The sequence below is a fragment of the Gavialis gangeticus genome, unplaced genomic scaffold (assembly GCF_001723915.1).
Source record: "Gavialis gangeticus isolate Ggan-Ray unplaced genomic scaffold, GavGan_comp1, whole genome shotgun sequence".
NCBI lineage: Eukaryota > Metazoa > Chordata > Crocodylia > Gavialidae > Gavialis > Gavialis gangeticus.
The window spans coordinates 183,389,602-183,413,328 of NW_017729022.1; the positions used below are offsets into that span (position 1 = coordinate 183,389,602).

A 23,727-nucleotide genomic window follows, 5' to 3' on the forward strand; every position below is an offset into this window, starting at 1 on the left:
ATACCTGGCCCTGTGGGTCAGGAGTGAGGGGACTGGGGTGAAGGGCAGGCTGTGGGTTGAGAGTGAGGGGCAGGGCACTGGCTTACTTCGCTTGCATCCTGGTGAGCAAAGAGGGTAGGAGCAGCTCTGACTTTTCTGTGACAAAAAAGCCAAAAGTAAACTGCCAAACTGTATAGATATTTAGAATTTATTTTATTAGGATGATAGAGGCACTGGTAGGCTTCCAAATTGCCTAAACATTGTAAATATATCAGTAAGATACTGCCCAACTGATTTGATTGAGTGACTTTGGGATTTTTTCTATTAGGGATTTTGCAGTTTTTAAACAGAGAACACCAGAATTCCTGCTAGTGAGCCAAGTGGCAGGACCCAGGCAGAGGAGCCTGCTCAGAGCTGACACCCAGGACCCAGCTGGAGGTGGCTGACCTCCTGGTTACTTGGGGCCAAGAGGACATGCTTTGACAGTTCAGAGCAGGCCACCACACTGATAACATCTTCCAGGCGATAGCTGCCCAGATGGCCAGGCGGTGGCACACATGGCAGTAGTGCCACACAAAAGCCAACTGTGCAGCCAGAGGTGCAGATGCCTCTACTGGCCATATAGTCCCCATCCAGTTCTGGCAGGTGCGCATCCTTGGGGTCACATGCTGTCGCAGGTGCCAGCAGGTCACAGCCAGGCAGCAGCCTCCACTGCCAGACTCTGCAGTGGGTAGAGGGTACAGGGAACTCTCAGGGCTACTTCAGCAGTCCAGCTGGCACAAAGGGTAGTGTCCCCAGATAGCAACTGGCCGGGCCCCAGAAACTCCTGAGAGCAAGTAGCCCTGAGCTACTTGCCAGGGCAGCTTTTTATACTGCTGTGGCCAGCACAGGCAGGTTTTTATACTCTAGCTCTAGTTCCCCCTGGCTGCAGGGTTATTTTGCCCCAAGTGGCACAATTTGACCCACACTAAAGTGCATATCCAGGCATGTGCGTTGAGGCAAAAAGACCCAGCTCAAATTTGCTCTGCTTCTGTTTGAGCTGCTGCAAGTGCATGTGCCTGTATGTGTGGATGCGCCCTAGGAATGTTGTGAAGAGGGTTGCAGAGACATGGCTCTGGGATACCATAGAAGGCGCTGCCTTTCCCTGCTGCTGTTCTCTCTGCAGCTGCAGGGCCTTGTGGTGTGGAGCCCAGCTAGCTATGTGCCTGGAGGAGTGGCACTCTGAATAACCGGGCTCAGGATGCTGTGCTACACAACCCATTTCCTGCTGGCTTCCCAGTGGACAGTTTGCTCCCTCATTGTAGCAGTGCTGGCCACATGGAAAAGAGGGGAGAATAGAGGGTATAGGACTTTCCCCAGGAGAAACAGCTGCTCTGGCTCCTGGGAAACTTGCTTAGGGTTCTGTGCCACTGATCCCATTTCCTGCTGGCTTTGGTACCTGTAGTTTTGCTCCCTTATGTCAGTAGCAGCACTAGCCACATGGAGGGGATGGGGAAAAGGGGTTTGGGACTTTCCACAAGAGTGGCACATGCCCGAAACTCTGGGAGCCTGGCTAGGGCTTCACACTGCTTAATTCCCTGCTGGCTTTGGTGCTTTCTGTTTCCTCTCTATGGCTGCGTTCACATGACTGGATGTTTGGTTCACCAGGGACAAGTAACAGCAGTGCACCTTGTGCTGCTGCTGTTTGTCCCCAGGGAACACCTGTGCCATGTGCACTTTGGTGCATGGCAAGTTACCCTAGGTAGGATATGGGAGTCTGGGGCCAGCACTGGGCTGGCCCCAACAGCCTTACCTGGGGGCATCCCAGAGCTGCAGCAGTGGCAATTCTGCCATGCAGAGCCTGGCCAGCAGCCGCACCATGGCTCCAGGTGGCCTGGCTCTGCTTTTGAGCGACGCGTGCTGCCTGTGCCTGCGCTGCTCCACCTTTTTTTTCTGCATGCGTGGCCAATGCTCCCTTGCACTGCAGAGAACATCTGAATGTGTGGTATGTGACGCCGCAGACATGTTTGTGGCACCACATACCACACTGCCTCGCTTGTCTGGACACAGCTGATAGTAGCAGTCATGCTGGCCGTGTGGAAGGGAGTTGGGGAGAGGAGATGGCACTTTCCCCACGAGCAGCATGTGCCTTGGCTCCCAGGAGCCTGAACTAGGGCTCCACAGTTCTTACCCTATCCCCTTAAAATATCCTCACCTGCCCCTCTTCCCCAGCCTCCCTCTTACTGGCTCACTCCTCTCCTTCCAGATTTGTCCTGTAGACAGGACTTCCAGCAAAGTCTGACATTTCTTGGGGCATGTGAGGCTCCCTTAGTACACCTGCTGAGTGGAGCAATAACCAAAGGGGGATGAGTCTATGTTGTTGCACCCTCTATGGATCCACCTTGCCTGTCTGCTTTTTTCCCCATGTTGTCCCCATGCTTGAGATCAGTCCCCCTTAAACATCTGCCAAACTATGTCATTGTCTGCCTTCAGATCGCCTCCATCATAAAACTTTATAGCTAGGCTGCTAGAGTGTAGAGAGCTCTGCCTAACACAGTGACCAGCATTATCTTTGTTTCTGGGTCTCCTTCATTTGTGATTTTTTGTCTACTTTGATTACAAGATCTTTAAGGCAGGAGCTGTCTTTTTGGGGGGATTGTGCAGTGCCTAATACAACGAAGTTGTAGTCTGTGACTAGGCTTTTAGATATTGTGTCTAGGCAAATGATACGTAATAGTTTTAGAAGTTGTACATATGAGGACAGGATTTGAGGTTGTATGATGCATTTACCCTTTTGAGAGCTTTTTTCCTGTAGTATTTACTTTATAATATATCTGTATATTTTGAACTTCTCATCCATTACTTTTTTCTGATATTAAAGAAGCAGATGACTTTTGCTGTGTCAATTTAAATACAACACAATTGAAAAGTTATTACTAAAAAACAGCTCTTGTTTTTTGGAAACTGAAAACTGGTTATGTCGTTCTGAGTGAGGTAGAAATTCAAGTAGTGTTTGTCAACTTTCAGCCAAATTAAAAGCATTTTAAGTCATGGTGACAGAATATTAGAAATATTTATCTCTCTTCATTCAGCGTACAAATCCTGGTATCCTTATGTAATTTTATTCAGTTCTTCCAGTGGAAATTTATCCGTTTTTAGAAATTGATTTTTATTGCGTGATCTGACCTCAGGCTTTCAATTTTCAGCTGTGTGCCTTTTCTTCGAGCCTTTTCTACTTTCTTATTTGTTTGCTCTTTTTGTAATCATGACTGGTATCTCTCCCCGCCACTTGGCTCTTCCAGTACTCTTTGGTGACCTGTGCTCCTTTTCATCATCTGGGTGGGGATTCCATTTCCAGCTGTTTTGCCCAAGCCTTTACTTTATTCAGCTTCTCTGTGCTTAAGGTTAGAAACCAATTTTTCATGGAGTTCACTTAGGTGTCAACTCCAATTTACATCTTAAAAGGAAATTTTACAGAAGAGTTGAGAATAAAATGTTAAATAGAATAAAATAAACTGAGATAAGTTATTCCTCGTTGGAAGGGAAGCTACTAGCAAGGTCCTAAGATTGGATAAGCAATTTTGAAGCCATACATTTCTGATATTTTTGACAACTTGCCTCTGTCAAGGGAGCGTCTGAAAATGCCCAGCTGCCAAAACTTTGGGAGTATATCTGTAAGTACTGGATGCATTCACATTAAAGTTTCCTCCTAGCTGTCTTTCAGTACTGTCAACTTAATATTTTGTGGCTTCTAGTCATCTCCCAGATCAGTCTTGAGGGCATAGGAACATTACTTTTTGAAATGTTGAACACTTTAAAATTATACCTGGAATTGTGGAACTACTTTTTCTTTTCATAAGCAGAAGCGTCTCATTCCGATTTCTCAAATTATTATTTTAGTTTTGGAATCTTTGCTTGGGTGTATAATGTGGGAGTTTTCTGTGAACATTATGTGCCTTAGTTTACTTGCTTGATGATATACTGCTTGACTGCATGGAATTAAATAAAAGGAGGTTGTTGGGCAAAAAAGGAAGCAAAAAGGGGGGAGGAAATAACTTATCAGAGAGTAAACTGTGGGTCCTGGCATATTATTAAAAGGGGAATGAATCCCCTCTTGTTAGCTTCCAGCTACCTGGAAAGGAAACGTGATGCTGAGTGGTAGCAGTTAATAAACAAAAGTCTGATGGACCCTGCGGCACCCTTTCATTTTCTCTCTCTCTTTCACTCAGCTTTGAGTCCTAAGGAAGTTTAGGCTTAGGGGAATTAACCAAAATATTGTAGGAAAAAAAATAGAGGGTAGGTAAGGTTCATGCACGCAGGTTGCCTTTGTTGTTTGAACCCACTTCTCTGAGCATTATAATTTTGTCTTGAAAGGGCTGAACTGTTTTACTGCATATGTTTTCAGTGTATAAAGCTCACAAGAGGGAAGATTTCTGAAGTGAATCTAGCAAAATTAGCTATGCTGATAACCAGGGTTACTAAAGCCTGGAGGCCCTGTCTAAAAGTGGCAGTCATGGAAATGTTTGGCACTAGGAGAAGAATGCGCTCATAAGAAACTGCTTAAGAGTGCCAGGCATAACATACTTTGATCTATGATAGCTCTGTTTGCTAGATGTCCCTGGGTGGGTAGCTCAGTTCTGAACTTCTTTAGAGTAAAGGTGCTCCTTGGAAGATGGTAGCTCTTAGCTTTCACTCATTTCTTGATTACAGAAAAATAATAGAGCAGTTCTTTTGTTACAAAGAACTCAAAAAAACCAGAAGTCACAATGTTTTCTACACTGTGAAGTCTTATTTGAAATCTTTGGATTTATCTTGTGAATCCTGTGTAGATGTTTTCATACTTAACAGTGCTAATGTTCTGTCACCCCATGGCACCCTTAAAAGGATCTCATGGCACCACACAGTGCCACAGCACCTTAGGTGAGAATAACTGGTGTAACTAATACATCAGTTTAGTGCAGGACACAAACTCATTATGCATGATACTTCATGGTTACACACTTTCCCTCTGTAAATTAAGTTAACCTTTTTAAAAGTATTTCCTTTAACCATTCACAAGTCTTTAACCATTCACAAGTCTTGTTCAACATTCAGACTTCTGTGGAAGGCATTTTTGTGTCTTTTTGCCTTTGAATAACATGCCTTTTTTCAGTCCAAACTTACATTTTTGTGTTGCATTGCTTTTTTCTGTGGCTGATTTTCTTACCAGTGTCTTGCAAAAGAATTTTAAAGCTGCTGTGAGTTTTATATTGGATTACTTCCTTTTGCACTCTGATTTTGGGATATGTTAACTCTTCATTCATAAATATAGATGAACATAGTTTGCAAATTCATTGCTATTTTTTTTTTTAAATTCTGGTTGGGTAGTAAACTTCATAACTTAAGTTCCTCAGTTGTATCAGTTGCTTGTGAATCCCTCTGAGGAAGTCCAGTTTCATCTCTTCTGACAAATACAGAGCTTATTATATATTGGGCTTTTGCACAGTGTCATGAAAGTCGATTCTTAAATACTTTCTCACTTTTTATCTAATAATCATAATTATTTTCCAGAATTCATCACTGCTGTAGTAGAATCCTTACTGGGAAATTTAAAATGAATTTTAAAATCTGTAATGCAGGCATTTTGCATTAAGATTGGATGAGTTTTTACTTAACCATGTATTTGTAAATAGACATAGGAGGCACTTCAACATGTGCTTTGAGGGGGGCACTTTAATTAGAGTGGCTACAAGAGCTGCTCTAATGAAAGCGCTGTTGTGTGTTGTATATCAGCATCCTAGTGCTTAAAAATGATGGCAGGGTGCTTGAACTAAAGCTTGTTTGAGCTTTAAGTGCCCCTGCTGCCATTTTTAAGTGTGGGGATGCTGATATAGGAGACACAGGAGGCTGGCTGCTAGAGCATGGCAATTGCCATGCTCCAGCAGACTCAATTAACTGAGTCTGCTCCAACACACTGAAATTCCAGCACATCGGAGCAGCCTTGCTGCCCGTGTATAGGTACCCAAAGACACTAATGAATTTAATAACTAAATCACTTGCCAAATAAACGACGAACCATTTTTGGCTGATTTAATTGTAGCATTAAAAAAAAATCTGATGGTATTTAAACCTTGTTAAAACTGTTACCATTTAAAATAAAGCTGATGAAGTAATTTTTCATCCCAGACAGTACTGAACCTCACCTGAGCTATCATAATCTATTACCTTCTTTCCACTTTCCAGTGGAAAACCATATATTATGTGATATTTTGGGGAGAGGGTTGCCTTTTTATTACAAGGTATTATTGTATCAAACTAAAGCAATATTTAGGGCCTGATCCAGAGTTCTTTGCAGTCAGTGGGAAAACTCTGTTACCAGGAAACTGTTATAAAATGATGTTTCTTTTATGTCAATAGACTCCATGTCAATACTGATATTAATTTGACTTTTAAAATAGCCAGATAATGAAATCATGGTTCCAGAAATTCACTGCATTGTTACTTATTGTAGGTGGCCTAATGGGACCCGTGAGAATGATTTCATCTGGGCATGAGCTAACAACTGATTATGATGAAAAAACACTCCATGAATTGGGCTTTAAGGATATGCAGGTATTACCAGTGTGCAGATTACAGACAAATATAATACGATCACTTGACGTGCTGTTTTTTTTGTGTTAAGTAATATAATCAGTAATGCTGCTTGCAGACATTTAAAAAAACCCAAAAAACTACATTTTATCAGAAGAAGCAGCGTGTTACTTTGAACCAGCTCTACAGTGTCTGTATATACAGTGGGGCTTTCTGGTACATTTCTCTAAAGCTGCTTCAATCAGCTATTGGATAAAAGCACCAAGAAAGCCGCACTAAAGCACCTGACCTATACAGACATTGGGCGCGCCAGGTCCAACTACCGCAACGACTCTTTTGGGCATGTGCTGGGCCCACACTGAGTTTAAAGTAGAGTGCCATATTGGGGGTGTTTTTTAATGTCTGCAAGCAGCCTAAATGTATCAGGTGATGAAAAGTAAAATTCTCTCTGGGAACATCTTAAAAAATCTTCTGAAGTCCATTTATTGTTTCTTGATGCATAGCATACCTTCTTCTTATTTCAAAAATAGTACCTCCAGTTCCTGTGGACATACATTTATGTTCTGCTGCTCTGTTGTCCAGCTGTTGAAAATGATAGGCGTGGTTTTAACAACTTCTGGTTCTGATTGTTTTGGTAGATATAAAATGTGAAGCACTCATTTGACATAAAGCATTTAATCTTATACACAGTAAAACTCAGATCACAAGTATCTGGATGGTTTCCAGGATGATTTATTTTCAACAGGTTGCTGAATTAGGAGTGAAATGCTTAACAGCTTTTACTAAAAAGTATGCAGCTTCTCCACTCAGTTGGAGCAGAGCAGCTTATCAGAGGAGTGAGTGGTATCCTTTTCTAGTCAGCTGTCTGATGCAGCTGTTTGCTGTGGCTGCAAACTAGCCATGTGTTTGCAAACTAGCCCTGGCTAGTTTACCAATACTCATCTTCACAGAGATGTGAGGAACCAAGCCCTCTGACGAATCAGGGCTTTATTTTATTGAGAAGAAAAGAGGCATGATTGCAGAATTGGGCATCTAGGTTGGGCCCAATAGTTGAAACTCAGGGTAATTTCTCTAAGCAGCTTATCCCGTTAGCAGTGGAACGGGAGGGGCCATAGTCACGCAAGCTTTCACCATGTTTTTCTTTTCTAATGTTTGAAGCCAGAGCATTCTCTAAATGCTTTACATGCAGAGCCTCTTTACTATAAAGGGCTATAGAGGCTTGCAACCCTTATCAGTATTTTGTGCAGGGGATTAGCAAGCATCCTCTGGGACTAGGGACAGAAAGTACATAAACTGGTATAAGTGATCAGAAAGTAGTTCAGATCTGTAACGAAAGAAGTTCAGTTCACATAAACTGCTTTCAAAATGGCTAAAACCAGTTTAAGATAAACCTGGATGGATGTAGTATCAGACTTAACTGATTTAAGTTAAATCAGTTTATTGAACTTCTGTCCAAGATCCCATCCAGATTCAAGTTAACTTACAGTCCCCCAGCATCCCCAGATGGACCGCCCCTACAACCTCCTCCCCCAGGGTGGGTGAGTTAGCTTTGGACCAAACTGTCTGCTTCTGTTGAGCAGGAAGGTATGCTCTAGTGCCCCTCCCCCAGCTTCTGGCCTGGGGCACTGCAGGCATGTGGCTGCATTTCTGGAATCAGAAGTGAATGTCTGTTTACTTGCTTATCTGTTCAATCTATGCAGCGTAGATTAACTTGAGAAGACTGAATCGATTCAGCCTGAGGCTTTGTGACTGTCTGTACTTAGCCTGGGGGCGAATCCAGCCCCCTTTCCAAACATGTGCTTATATCTGCGTTTTTGGAAAGGAGGTTGTCAGTGTACCTTTCTAACCCCTGGGAGTTGAAGGAACCAACCACTGTATACACCCTCCCCACCTCCCCCCTCCCCCTCTGCCCTTAATAGGATAGACTTAAGGAGGAGTTTTTAACAAGCAAATTGAAAAAATCTGATTAGAAATGTTTTTCACACACTTGTATGTTTAATAGGCTTCCTGTGGAGGACAAAGGCAAAGCAGACCTCTAGTACAGTCCAATATATGTAGTTTTGGGGTTATTATACACTGATACATTAAGTAAAAGATCAACAGCAGAGATGTTCATGTATACTTCAAAATTAGATTCTTATTTCTTTTCTTATTCAAAAGATAACTTTAAAAAAAATATGGTAAACATATTGACACAAAAATGAATTTGAATCTCACAACGGACTTTTGAAGGTCATTCATGGTTGACCCAACTGTGATGGGTACCTGATCATACAGCTAAGTAGTCAAAGGGGGCTGGACTTGATATTACCAATGGTTACTTGCAGAATTAAAAAAACCTGAAAAACAAAAAACCCCATGCCGAAGAAGCAGCACGTTATTTCAGCCTGGCTCTGCAGCATCTAAAAGATTGTGTGCTTCAGCAAGCTTTTTGGTGCTTTTAGCTAAAGCTGATTAGATAAACATGCTATTAGATAAAAGTGCCAGGAAAGCCCCATGAATGTGCCTGATCTTTACAGACATTGGATAAGCTGGGTTGAAGTAACGTGCAGCCTTTCCTGGGCATTGTGGGGCTCAGTGCACTGAGTTTAAAGTAAAGCACCAGGTTTTGGGGGGCTCTTTTACATCTGCAAGTGCCCGGTGTCACTACTTTGCATGGTGATGGTTACAGAACCTGTAATGCGTAACTATGCTAGCCCACTGGACTGATAGACAACAGGTGGATCTTTGGCCTTTTGAGGTATGACTCAACTTGTCTCTCCCTTTCTCTCTCCACCCTTTATTTTTAGATGGTGTTTGTATCTTTGGGTGCACCAAGAAGAGAACGTAAAGGTGAAGGTGTTCAGCTTCCAGCATCTTGCCTACCTCCTCCTCAAAAGGACAATATTCCAATGCTTTTACTTTTGCAAGAACCTCATCTTACCACCCTGTTTGATTTGTTAGAGATGCTTGCATCTTTTAAACCACCTTCCGGAGAAGTGGCTATGGAAGATAGTGAGGTAATTTTAAAGTAATCTTAATTACGGTGATTACAGGTCATCTAATGCAATTAAATCTGTTTTCTCTCTCCAGTCTATTTCTGGTGTTACCATGGTACCCATATGTGTATATACGTATATATTTTATATATGAATGTATATATGCATGCATACATATATGTGCATATATAATTAAATATACAGTTATAGGTGTGTGCGTGTATGTAAATTCTGATATCTTTATACTGAATTTCATTGGTTTATTATTTTTATTACACTTACCTTCTGGATATTTGAGCTTTTTAATAATCCATCTGTTGTGACATTTACAAAGTTTCCTAAATGTTCTGTGAGTTCTAAAAATGTGAAACTCCAGACAGGATATGTACTGTTGAAAAGTGATGCCTTAGGGGATTTGAAAGACAAGTTGTAAAGTTGTGTAACTACATAGAAGCCGAAGAAGTTGCATTGGGACTATATTTGCACAAAATGTTGTTTATTTAATTCCAATATTAGTTTGCATTGAAATTTTTTTGCATAGTTTTATAGCACAGTGCATAGAGTAACTCCAAATCCTTTAGTCACTTTGGGCATGTCTACACGTGTACTTTACTGTGGAGAAGACTAATTCGGTTTGCAGTAAAGTGTCACCATCTACACATGTACCACAATTAAGGTGCAGTAGACTAATTTATAATGGCCTATGGCAGTTTCATCAGACACAAGAGCTGTCCTACACCAGAGTAAATAACTGTGATTAAACAAATGTATAGACAGCGCCATGGGTGCAGATTGCACCCAGTCAGTCGAAAGTGTAGGGCACCAGGGCAGATCAGGAGCGTCCCTGGATTAAACAGCTCCATCTGGGCTCAGTTTGATCAAGTCACTGGGTTCGCTTTGAGACGCTGAGCCTGAATGAGTTTACTCCAGCACAGATTGCGCCAAAGTAAATTCAGTCACATTAATTGCACGTGTAGGCATGCCTATTGAGACCTAAATCAGCATGCTTTGTTTATAAATATTGTTTAAAGTTTAATTTGGAAATTAACTTTTATTTAAATATGAATTGCAAAGCAATCCTAGATTTATTATTTATTAATAATAAACAACATTTTAATACTAATAATTGTTTTGTGTGTTAGAGTGCCAGATGTGAAGAACTCCACCTTCATGCAGAAAACCTGTCCAGGCGTGTTTGGGAACTGTTAATGCTTCTGCCTACATGCCCTAACATGTTACAGGCATTCCAAAATATTTCTGAAGAACAGGTAAACTGATGTTGCTAATTTTAATGGCTATAGCTGCAATTCCATTAGAATTTTTATGGCTTTCCTAAAGATGAACGATGAAATAAATAGAAAATAACTGATGATTGCATGCAGGAAATTTTTAATATATGAAGGAAAACATTCCAAATAATGAAACACCAGGACAGGTAATGGAGAAAAATATATTTTATTCTGCCTGTATTGGGTAGAGTGATAAAATAAAAGGGGAAGGGACCACTTTGACCTATTGTGTTACTTTGTTCAGCAGTCATTTAAATGTGCCTACAGCTGATTTGCACATTTAAAGGAAATAACATTTCTAAAAGGAATTTACTGAAAATCGTTAATGAATCTTAGTTTAGTAACTTCATTGGTTCACATTAATCTCAGATGTTGGTTGATCAATGCAAGCAAGTGGATACAGTACTTTTATTTTCAAGTTTTTGGGGTGTTCTAGCAGTAGAATAAAATTATTTCTTAAAGTTAAAGAAATACTGCTAAGAATATTGTTCTCAAATTTAAATGCCTTTACAACTGAATCTTATGTTATCATTTGTCTTTGTAAAGGTCTTGTTTTGAAATTCCTTGTTGCAGCTTTGCATAATAATAAACACACAACTAGAGGTGCACCAATACATTGGTCCCATATTGGATTGGCACAGATATAGGGAAAATTGACAGTATTGGAAATCAGCTTTTTTTGCCTGATGTGGCTGATAAATGCTCCATGCAAGCGTGCAGTGGCAGCATGCTCATGGGGAGGGGGGCATATCAAGGCCCCCATGGTGAGGGAGGGAGTAGGGCAGGTGCAGGCACTGCTCGGGTGGGGTGTGGGACAGTCACGAGCGGCTCGTTCGGGGGACCCAGGGAGGGGGCAGCTCCTGCAGCTATGTGTACCCTGGGAGGGCATGGGGGGGGTGTCCCCAGATCTGCATGCAGGGAGAGGGTGGGCTGCCATTGTGGGCTAGGACCAGGCTGGCACCGAGCTCTTCCTGGAGAGGGGCTGGGCCAGGCTGCACTCAAGGCAGGCAGTGGCAGCTCTGGGAGGGGGCTACTGTGAATTTTGGGGTGGCTGCGGCCTCCCCTTCCCCGTAGCCACCCTCCCAGTGCTGCCACCTCCCACCCTGAGTGCAGGCCAGCCCAGCCCCTTGCCAGGAAGAGCCAGTGCTGGCCCAGCCCCAGCCCATAGCAGCAGCCCACCCTCCCCCTGTGCACAGATCCAGGGGCACCCCCTCCCCCATGCTCTCCTGGGGTGCATGCAGTGTCAGGACCTGCCCCCCCTCATGCCTCCCGGACAAGCCGTTCACAGCTCTGTCCTGCACCCTGTCCTGCCCTGGCTGAGTAGTGCCTGCTCCTGCCCCACTCCCTCCCTCACCACAGGGGCCTCAGTCTGCCTCCCCTACCCCTTCCCAAGCTGCATATCAAAACTGGTCTCCAAGCTGTGCAGCTGCATATTGAAATCAGATAGGTATTGGCCGATATGGCTCCTTAAAAATTGGCCATAGGTATCAGCTCAAAAATCTCTATCGCTGCACCCCTACACACAACAACAACCCATTGTTCTTGGCATATATAACTTGTTTATAGTAAAACTTGTATTAATTGTGGATACACTTATTTTTATGGTTTTGGTTGGGAGAAATATGGTATATTATTGTAGTGAAGACAACATTTTGTAACATATGGATCTACTTCAATTTTGTCTTTTTGGCTAGGGATACAAGTTGCACACAAACAGGTTTAAGTGATCAGAAACTGGTTTAAATCTGTAACAACTGAAGTTCAGTGCTTTCAAAATGGCTGAAACTGGTTTAAGATAAACCTGATTTAATGTAGTATTAGAGTTAACTGATTTAGTTCAAACTGGTTTATGGAGCTTCAGTCCCAGATCCCCTCCTTATTCAAGTCAACTCAAAGTCCCCCAGGATCCCATGATGCTTTGCAGCCCTGGACTGTGCTGTCTACTCCAGCCAACAGGGTTTGCCCCACCCCTCTGCTCCCTAGCCTGATATCAGTCTTCTGGGTGGCTGAGCAGGGTGTGGGGAGGAGAAACTTGTCCCTCTGGCTCAGCACCAGACCCCCAGTTGGGTACTGCCAGCCATGGGAGCGGTGGCGGAGTCTGCAGGGGGAGCTTGACTCTGTCGCCCAGAGCCAGGAGCTGGGAACCATGTCCGCTTCTCAGCCTCTGGGCTGGCTGAGGGGTATGGGGGAGAAGAGACGCCTGCACCAGGGCTTGGCTCCAGTTCCAGAGCTGGGAGCTAGGAGCCATGCCCCTTCTCAGCCTCCTGGCTGGCTGGGCGGAGAGAGAAGCCTGAACTGGGGCTTGGCTCTACCCCACCCTCCAGGCTTGGAGCGGGGCTGGAGTCCCTTTGCTACACCTCCTTCTCAGCCTCTAGGCTGGCTGGGAGGAAGGAGGAGCCTGTACTGGGGCTGTGGCTTGGGGAATCAGAGGGCTCAGGCTCTCTGCAGTGGCTAGCAGGCTAGTGCCCCCAGACTGCCTTTCCTGTTTGAAAAGTGAACATGAGTTCACTTGCTTATTGGTTCAATCTATGCAGTTTAAAAAATCTCGCAAAGATTGAATCGATTCAGCTGTGGGCTTTTTGACTGTCTGTACTTAACCATTGAACTTTGCAGTTAAATTTTACTGGGATGATTTACAGGGAGAACTGAATTCCCAGGTACTTTTGGGAGCTTTTTAATGTCTTGAGAACAAACAAATACGATAAGATATAAATCTTCCAGTGTAAGCCAGCTAGATCTAGGGATGGTATGGGGGGACACATAGTAAGATGCGCAACTGATACATTCAGAGTTGACAGTTATTGGAAATGGACAGGCATTTTAATACCCATTGATTGATGGTAAGAGGTTCAGATTTGTGAGGATTCCTTTTAATTGTGACTACCAGTAAATGGTGTATTAGAATATGGGATGGGTTGTGGTACAGGTGTCACTACCTAAGTAAAATAAGAACCAATTGAACTTAAATGCAACAATTCTCAGACAGACAACCCTAAGGGATTTATGCCAAAGTCTTCACCTATATGTACGTGAATTTCCTCATTAAATGCACTGACCACAGATAATTTTTCAGTTGGACTGCCTATTTTGCATATTGACTTCTATTACTCCATGGAGAACCCATAACACCAGCAGATTCTCCCTCTGCCTGAAGAAGGGTGTTTGTGCCTGAAAACTTGCAAAGAACAATTTTTCCACCTGTTTAGTTGGTCTAATAAGATATCACATTTTCCCAGAGAACCTTGTCTATACTTTTTATGACATTCAGGTGCCAGCAATCTTTGTTGGAGTTGTAATATTTATTAAACAAGTAAGTTTAATTTAGACATATTTTTGTTTTCTCTAAACAAAGTTGACCTGAATGGTAATTTTTTACTGTTGATTAGGTTAGATAAAGTTGTTCTTTTCAGTGTATAATATTGATAGTCTTTTAATCTTGGAATTCTGGTTTGAAATTTTAAGAATTTAGCATATTGCTTTTTTTTGAAGAAGTTGTGGGGGAAGGGTGGGAAGGAAAGAGTTGGCTGTGTATTCTGTGTTCTGTGTAATAATGAGCAATCAAAACTGCCCTTTTTAATGATTTTACAGAGGTTCCTTCAAAGTTTGGGGCATTGAGGAAGGTTGGTGTAAATAAAGAAATCATCAGATAATCTCAGCATGCTCATATTAGTAAAATATTTTTAAAATACATCAGTTGTTTTGATTTTTTTATGGTTTTTGTGGTACTGAAAGCTAAAATGGATGTTTATTATACTACGATCTATTTTTTTTTCCACAATGAGAACTTTCTGAAAATTATAGCTTCCAACTTAGTTTATCTTGCATAATGAAGAAGTTTGCTGCTTATTTTAAAGATATAAAGAGATGAAAAGTACACTTTTTCAATATTAATTATGTATTAAGGCCCTTTTTGGGTCCTGTGTAATGAACTGAGAGCTGAACTTATAATTTGAGACATGCCAGTTGGCTACTTTTTGCTGAAGTTTTTTACCTTTAAAAATTATTTGTGTCATAGTGGATGTGCTATAGTAACTTTTAATTATGTTGGAAGGTTACGAAAATTCTTACTGTACTTTATTATTCAGATTGTGAAGTAGGTGTATCTGAAGTTGTCAGTTTTCTAATCATAAAATTTCAGTTTAAAGGTACATAAAATGTGAAAACTGCCAAACTTGCCACCATCTCTTAAATTCTGTTGTTTTCCTTCCTTAAGAGGGTCAGCATTTATTTAATTCTCTTAACTTTTTTTTTAAAGGGAAATGATGGTTTTAATTGGAAAGATCTTCTGCGAATAAAAAGTGCCCATAAACTTTTGTATGCACTTGAAATTATTGAAGCCCTGGGCAAGCCAAACAGAAGAATAAGGCGAGAATCTACGGTAATACAGTTTCTTAGATAGAAGACAAAAATACATGTTTAAGTCTGTAAATTCAAAATTTTATCAGTTGTTGTGGGGTTAATTTTCCTGTTTATCCTTAGGGAAGTTACAGTGACCTTTACCCAGACTCAGATGATTCAAGTGAAGATCAAATAGAAAATAGTAAAAATACCTGGAGCTGCAAGGTTTGATCTTTGTTGAAGTGTTTTGTAATATTTAATAGAGATTTTTTACAAGTATGTAAAAGAATTCTGTTTTAAGTTAATGTAAATTGTCAGATATTACTTAACCCTTAGGAGTCCATTAATCTTGCATCCATTTTATCAGCATATAATGGTTTTTGCATAGAACATTTTGTCAGAAAATCGCAAGTTCTGGGGTAAATGGTGAATGAAAAAAAAGAATATTACATTTTTACCACAATGCTTTTTTCCCCATAAAATCAGGCCTGTCAGTTTATTATACTTGTGTACAAATATTTTCTGAAGGACACAGGAAATAAGTAGCTGCATACTTTATCAATATTTTATTTCTAGCAGTTAAATTTATTGCTTGTGCTGAGGCAAGCAGTTTTTAAATATCCTGTGTACCTGCTTTTTCTGACATTGCTGTCATGATTTACTTACAGTTTGTTGCTGCTGGAGGGCTTCAACAGTTGTTAGAAATTTTTAATTCTGGAATTCTAGAGCCTAAAGAGCAGGAATCATGGACTGTGGTAGGTGATTATTCACTGTGGTAACAAGTTCTGAGGTAGCTGCTTTTAAGTACTTCTGTGACTGGCAGCTGTTGTTATGTTTACTTGCAGAATTCAATAAATGAGAAGAAATGGAAAATAGAAAATGAACACTGAAAGTTGCAGCTGATCAGTTGATTGTTTTTCCATCTGTAACTCATAGAAACCCATTGCTAAATTTATGCCAGTAAACATTTCCACATACTTCGGTGTATTTTTCTCGAACGTAACATTGTTCATGTAATTGTAATTTTCATATGCCCTTTAAAACCTTTAGCTTTTCTATTTCTGACTTATCTTTGTTTTATGATCACATTTTTATATTTTTTTCTGTGTTTATTTTTGCTTTTTTTTCCTGTAGTTCGTAAGAAGAAAAAATCTAGTTTGTAGATATAAAAGGCCAGTACATATTGATAATGCTTTCCTGGAGTAAAGTTGTGGATCCAGGCACTGGGAACTCTTAGCTGCACCAATGCAGTTGCAGGATCAGGGTATCAGTTTGCTAATACTTACTACAAATGTGGGAAACCAGTGTATTTTTTAGAAGGATGTTTGGTCTGTGGACTGGAAGAGAAGTCTGTCACTGCACTACAGCCTTAAAAATCAACTTTGTCAGTGGTATCTCTTTTTCTTCCATTCCAGCAATCAGAATTTCTTGGTTCCTAATCTATGACAGTCACCAAGATAATACAGCAGCATTATGGCTAAGGGTTTAAATGTAGACATTTCCTAACACTGCACTTTAGTGTTAATTGATTACATATAATTTTGTCTTTCATCATTTTTGTCTGTCAGTTAATCTGAGATAAATTTATCTCATGCTGGATATTGTTTTACAGTTTGAGTTTCTTTTTTTGTTTGTGTCGGTTAGACTGAGTTTGTTCAGTTTTTTTTAGTGTGATCATTTCAATAGTAAATAACTTCTCAGGGTTTAAATATTGGTCACAATTTAGGATTTTAAAGTTTCTCTAATACTAGAAAACGGAGTTTATATACAGTTTTGAAGTGAGAATGGTTGTTTTGGGCCTTGGGTTTTCAAATTTTGCTTTTTTTTTTTTTTTAATATAAAATACTTGATATACTTTTCTACTCCTGTGGCGCTTGACATCTGCTGGAACAGGCATTTGAACAGCAATTGGAGAGAGGAGACTGTCTCTCTCTATCCCTAACTTGCAAAGAAAATTGATTTAGAGCCTTAGTGGATCATACACATAAGTTTTTTGATGAAGGCCCTGGCATTTATGAATTAATAGAGTGATTTGGATCTGAGGAATGTTATGCTGTACCCCAAAATATCACATGTCCTGCCATGTCACCATGCATGGTAGGATGCATGATGTTTGGATTGGAACATGTGGTTATGCGGATACAAATTGCCCAGCTGCTGGGGCTGAACCTAAACCCTATGCTGCTTCCAGATTAATTCACTGGGATTGAGCTGTAGGCAGCTGTGTCCTGAACCCAGGGCAGCCCATGTATCGGATCCAAATGCTTAGCTCAGCTGGGCTGCCTGTGTGATTTTTTTTTTTTTTAAAGCTTGGGGAACCTTAGATGGTGAGAGCTGGCACCTCAAGCTTTTAACCACTGTATACAGCTCAGCTGGGCTACACACATGGTTATTAAAGGCCCAAAGTGTGGGAAACTTGAGATCGGGGAGAAGCTTTCTGGTTGTGGGTCCTGGTGCCCTCAGCTTTCAAAAACTGCGCATGCAGTTTAGACTCAGGACTACTCTATGCTCACTCCCACCATAGAAATCCAGGCTGCTTTCCACTTGGAAACCTGGGGATCAGGCAGGGGCAGTCGTGTCTCAGACCTTGAGGATGCCCCCTGCTCAAACTAGACACTCAGCTGTGTTTCAGGATCAGGTAAGGGGCAGCTTCAGGTCTGACATGTGCCACACATTTAGTTTTAAGGCATGCTGCATATCTGCCACAAAGATGTTCTAGATATATCTATAGAAATACAGTGTAGAGCATAACTAATGTAGAACATGTCTATATCAATATAAACATGTATAGAATTATATGTGAATGTGTGGCATGTTATCATATATGATATGATTAACACAATTACATAAATAAATGTAACATCTATCAGGGCCATAAGATGCACCATCAGTCCTGCAATAAACACGCTAGCACAGATTTCTGGACCTCTAGTGTCTCAAACTTCAGTGGAACTCTTGTGTGTGTTTTGAACCTACACTGTTTTCATGCAACTCCTGCTGGTGGTGCTGGGCAGAGGCATAGCAGCACAACTGAGACTCTTGGAAGTGGGAACTCTAGAAGGAAATAAAATGTACAATGTTATTTTTAATGTGGTTTCTATTTAATATATCAGATATATTCCAGTATAAATACTGGAAAATGTTGACTGTACAATTGAATGCGCTATCATATTTTCCTTTTATTAGTTCACACATCAGATGATCTCCTAAATGCACTGCTAATTTAGACTAGCTCCTATAACCTTCCTCATTGTAATGAAAAAAGAGTTCAATCCAACCCCTCTTAAAATCTTTAAGACTTAAAAATAAGTCTTATTAGGTCTTGTTAGTTAGTGTGTTGTTTAAGCTTTGTAGCATTGAAGTTCCAGCATAAGCAATAAATTGTTTGTGGAGTAAATTTCTGCAAAAGGAAAATTAAATTTTCTTCTTCTTCACAGTGGCAGCTAGACTGTCTTGCCTGCTTGCTGAAGTTGATATGCCAGTTTGCAGTTGATCCTTCAGATCTGGATTTGGCTTATCATGATGTCTTTGCTTGGGCTGGAGTGGCAGAAAGCCACAGGAAAAGAACGTGGCCAGGCAAGTCCAGGAAGACTGCCAGCGACCATGCCAAGGGTCTTCGTATACCTCGTCTCACAGAGGTAGGAAACAAGTAACATACGTGTATACTTTTTTAAATTTTAGGAAAATCATGTCTTTTACAATTTGAAGGTAATGTGAGATATAAAACCTTATGATCTTTTATTCTAATGATGAAAAATAGAAAAAGAGTAATATAAATAAAAAATAGCTTAGTGAAAAAGCTATTTAAATTAATCAAAATGCTTGTGGTGGCTCCTACCACCTAATTTTAATTAGAAATTAATTTTGTATCATTGTTCTAAGACCTGTAGTTTTATAAGCTTTAATGTTAACAGTATATGAATTGGTATTTCTGCATGTTTGTGGCGATTTGCTTTTTCATTGTTTGTGTTATTTCTTGCTTTAATCAATTCCTTTTATTTATGACAGCTTCTCACTCATACATTGTGCTGGTACCTTCTGTGGTAATTCCCTTTGCAGAGACTTAGGCCCCTTCCACATGTTACAAGCATTGTGGAATTAACTGGTTAATCATGCAATTACCTTGAGATTGGCTACACATGCAAAGTAGCTATCATACAATAATAAGCTCCAACCATCTATAAAGTTAGACCTCAGAAATGTGTGCTAACCTTATAATTCATTGCTATTGAGCATCCAGCTATAATTTGCACATGTAGCAGAGTCTCCCCTGTGGTTGGGAGCCCATCAGATAACAGGATGCAACTCCTGAGCCCAGAAGATCATGGTTGCTGTGTTCCCCAATGCTTGGCTATGCATGAAACTCCCAGACCCACATGAGGCACTTGGTCCCAGCTGTGCCTCACCCACAGCTGGGATTGAGACCTCTGCAGCTGATAGGGCACTGGATCCAAGCTGTACCTCACAGGCAGCTGGGACCCAGGGACCCCGCAGCTGACAGGCTCTGGGTTTTGGCTGCACGTTGTGCAGCCTTACTTAGCAAAGGGGACTCCCAGCTATGGGTGCCTGCTTCTTGCCAATGTTGGGAGAGCCCAGGATCAGGCTCCGCCCTACCCTGACAATAAGGCATGATGGATCTAATGTACAATCTCACAATTGTGCCTCCTGCCATGCACATATTGCATAGCAGGAGGTGCAATTGTGTGGATCACACATTAGATCCACTTGCACCTTTACCTGCACATGTAGAGGGGGCCTTAGTGCACTAAGTGAAAGGTAGCTTGCTTCATTTTGGAAGCTACTCTTTACAAAAGCATCTTAGTATGCACAAGTGTGTCCATGTACAGAGCTAGTGCCATGTCAGTTCACACTCTAACTCCCCTGTATACTAATTTCCCATGTGTCAAGCTGTAGAATTTGGCTAATATTATTTCGGTCTCTGCCAATTCAAGATACTCATTGAAGATGAGATTGCTGTTATGCACATGATAACCCATTTGTCTTTAAATATTGTTAGCGAGGCTAGCACATAACTCTACTGGAAGTATTGTGTTAAAACAGAAATTTAGACTGTAGGAACCTTTACTGTATAGGCTATGTATAAAATGCATTAGTATTTTAATGAGATTTACAATGCTGTTATAACTTTTTACATCTCATAAGCATCACTGAGAGCAGTCTTTGTCGTGCAGATTTTTTGTTAAATTCATGTTCCAAGAGACTATCTTCAGACTTCTTTTTTAAAAATAGCTTCCATCTTTATAATTAAGAAGGAAAGTGTAAGTTGCCTTGTGTTTGTATTGTCAAAATTTATTTACAACCAGGAGGGCCAGAAACTTGGATTTATTATCAATGAAGGATTAGATGATGGATTATCCAGTCACCGGTATAGTTTGTTTGTAACTTGAGGTGTATCACCTTCCATTGGTGAAGATTTTGACAGTTTAAAAAATGAACAAGCCAACTTTTAAATAAGGTTAATCCATTATGCTGTAGATAGTCTGTGCTTGACATAGTCTAATGGTGAATTAATGAATAACATTTGGAGCTCAAGGAACATGTACTTGTTGAGTTAGAGAATTCCATGGAAATAGCAGAAAAAACAAGCCTTAATTTTAAAAGGAAGTATTTTAATAGTTTACATTTCAAAACCAAGAGTATTTTTACTGCAAGAATTGAATTGAAAGTTCAGCCATTTCTGGAAGAGTTTTAGTGCCAGATTGGACATTTGCTTTTATATTTTACTGAATGAATTCAAAAGGATTTTAGTTCTGATTAATTATAATACAGTTTTAAGTATAGAATTAATATCAATCTTGCTAACATGCATGCATGCAAGAACACAGCTTGGGGGGCAGTTTAAAAAATCACAAAATATGTATAATTAAAAAAACCCACTGCTGTTTGTATTAACTGTTTCTTTTCTGTTTTTTCTTTTGACTTCAATTTTTTGAAAGGTATTTCTTGTACTTGTCCAGGGAACCAGTTTGATTCAGCGGCTTATGTCTGTTGCTTATACATATGACAACTTGGCACCTAGGTATGATGCATTTTATTTTTGTAGCAAGATTTATAAGGTGTGGGCATTTTCATGGTAGCTTTAAATATAAAAGTTCATTTTTCTACAGCCAAGCATGAATAAAAGGTGTGAAAGACAAGCTAAATGATAGCTGTAAACTTCCCTGTCATTTAATTTAGTCAAGTTGTTCTTAAACTTACTTCATGTGGTGGACCACAATAAAAGAAGGATCTTTTCATGCACCTTTTCCATCCTAAGAGCATTTTCTGACTTTCTCTTCAGTAGTTGGAATAATTGATTGCAGGACAGTGTGAAAGAGAAAACATTAAAATGAAATAATTTGAATTCTGGTTCTGTGGTGGTTCACATTTGTTCTTTTTCCCATCCCTGATTTTATGTCAATAATATTTGTATACACTTAGTAACTTAATGCTCTGTATTCATTGCATTCTCCATTTCTGATATTGCTGTAAGTTGCTTCATAGTGTGGTTCTGTCTTCCTATATGTTTATTACTTTATTCCATCCACAAACTTGGTTGTGACTGAATTTAAGTAAAAATGAAGTTACAGAATTTAAGGAAGATATAAAATAGGTGTCCGGTGCACATACAGGTTACTTATAAATCTGATCAGCAAACACAAACTATAATTTGGAAACCTTATGTGTTCTAGTTTGGACTGCAAGAAACATTAGTCTGTTAGGGGTGTCAAACATGAGCTGCACAGGTAGTATGGCTGTGGGGGCTTCTCATAGGCTGGCCACCTACCTCCATGGACTAGATTTGGAACTCAGGGCTTATCGCCTTGATGCCAGAGGTTTAGTCACCCCTGGCAACTAAGGGGAAAAAAAGAGGAGGTGTAGGCATGTAGCAGCCATGTTAACTCCCATGGTTCCAGACCTGTGCTGAAATCGTGGCTTCCACAGCCATGGTGATTAACACTGCTGCCACTGCTCACAGGTCATCCTGCCAGCAGGAAGCCCCATAGTCTGGATTCGGTCCATGGAGCCAACAAATTTGAAACCCCTGGTCTTTGTTAATGTACCTCCTATATGTGTAAGATCACATTTAATTTTGGGGTTTTCTTGCTGTAAAATAATAATCGTAGCTATTCAGGGTCAGTAAATATGCCATCTTAGAATGTCTTTACTACACACATTTCAAAGTAAAACTACACTTTAAATTATATTTACTTTGACAGAAAGAATGCATTTTAAGTGAATGTGAGAACAATATTTTTTCAGTTCTGGCATTTCTGCGTGTAATGTCTCAGTTATGTTTTTAGTAGCATTTAACTGATATTGTGTTGTGTTTTGTTTTGTTTTGTTTTGTTTTTCTTCTTTGCCTAGGGTCTTGAAAGCTCAGTCGGATCACAGGTCAAGACATGAAGGTTAGTTTTACTAAAAATACTTGTTCAGTGGTAATAATGAAAGTGGTATAGATTATAAAAATCTATGGGTTTGATTCATGCCAACTAATGTAAAGGAGTGTGAAATTGCAATTTTTTGTTCTCAGCTAGCTACTGTGCTTCAGGTTTGGGTTCATATCATTGGAGGAATGTGGACAGTATTTTTACCATCTACCTCCTCTGGATATTTTTAATTAAGTACAAATTCTAAATTGCAGCATAGTTTCAAGGAGGATCCTGTTTAAGAGAACTGCCTGGTAAATTTATTCCCCATGTATACAAATATACAGGTGTCTCCCCTTAGTGTTAGGCCTTTTCTTGGAAGGAACCCCCTTTCTTCCTGTTCTGTGAGTCATGTCTCCATGGTTTTCTTAGAGGAGTCAGAATTCTCATAACACATATATATCACCTGGCAAAATTAGGCCCTTGGTAAGGGGAAGAAAGAGGCATGGAGGGCAAAGCCGACTGAAGGAATGCCAAAGTTTGTGCTAATATAATCTGTCAGGAAATTACCCCCTCAGCACCTTAAACTGTAAGGAAGCAGGAAGGGAATTGCACATCAGAGTGGTATTGTCTTAATAGAGCGTCACTAACTTAGAGTGATCATCAGCAATTGGTAAAGAAATTAATAATTTTTTTTAGGTTTGTTAGCATCCTAGATGCCTAAAGCGATTCTGTTTTCACTCAGTATCACAATTAGAGATGTAATATTCTTTTGTGCTCTGACTCTTCAAACAGAAGTCTTCTTCATTGGAAGTCATAGTATTTTTTTTCCACCTGATTTCCCCTTAGTTACTCATTATTCAATGTGGCTTTTGGTGAGTTGGGCTCACTGCTGTTCTTTGGTGAAATCCAGTTTGGCAGACAGCGATCATTTACAAGATTGGCTAAAGAAACTCACCCTTCTCATTCCAGAGGTAAGATGAAGAGATATTTGCATATTAGTTAGTTTAATATATTATGGGCAAGATTTAGTCCTTTTCATAGTTTCATAGTTTCTAGGGTCGGAAGGGACCTGAGCAGATCATCTAGTCCGACCCCCTGCCATGGCAGGAAGAGCACTGGGGTCAAATGACCCCAATAAGGTGGTCATCCAACCTCCTCTTAAAAACCCCCAGGGTGGGAGCCTGCACCACCTCACATGGAAGCTGGTTCCAGACCCTAGCC

General features: G+C 40.4%; 1 protein-coding gene across 1 annotated transcript in view; it reads left to right on the forward strand.

Moving 5' to 3' along the window:
• USP34 (ubiquitin specific peptidase 34) overlaps positions 1-23,727 on the forward strand; it is a 237,910-nt gene that overhangs the window by 96,565 nt on the left and 117,618 nt on the right. The window contains exons 25-34 of the mRNA XM_019516623.1: positions 6,449-6,549; positions 9,318-9,527; positions 10,649-10,774; positions 15,051-15,173; positions 15,275-15,358; positions 15,802-15,888; positions 18,571-18,771; positions 21,091-21,173; positions 22,502-22,542; positions 23,353-23,477. Of these exons, the coding sequence (XP_019372168.1) occupies positions 6,449-6,549; positions 9,318-9,527; positions 10,649-10,774; positions 15,051-15,173; positions 15,275-15,358; positions 15,802-15,888; positions 18,571-18,771; positions 21,091-21,173; positions 22,502-22,542; positions 23,353-23,477 (1,181 nt within the window). The remainder of the gene's footprint in view (positions 1-6,448; positions 6,550-9,317; positions 9,528-10,648; positions 10,775-15,050; positions 15,174-15,274; positions 15,359-15,801; positions 15,889-18,570; positions 18,772-21,090; positions 21,174-22,501; positions 22,543-23,352; positions 23,478-23,727) is intronic.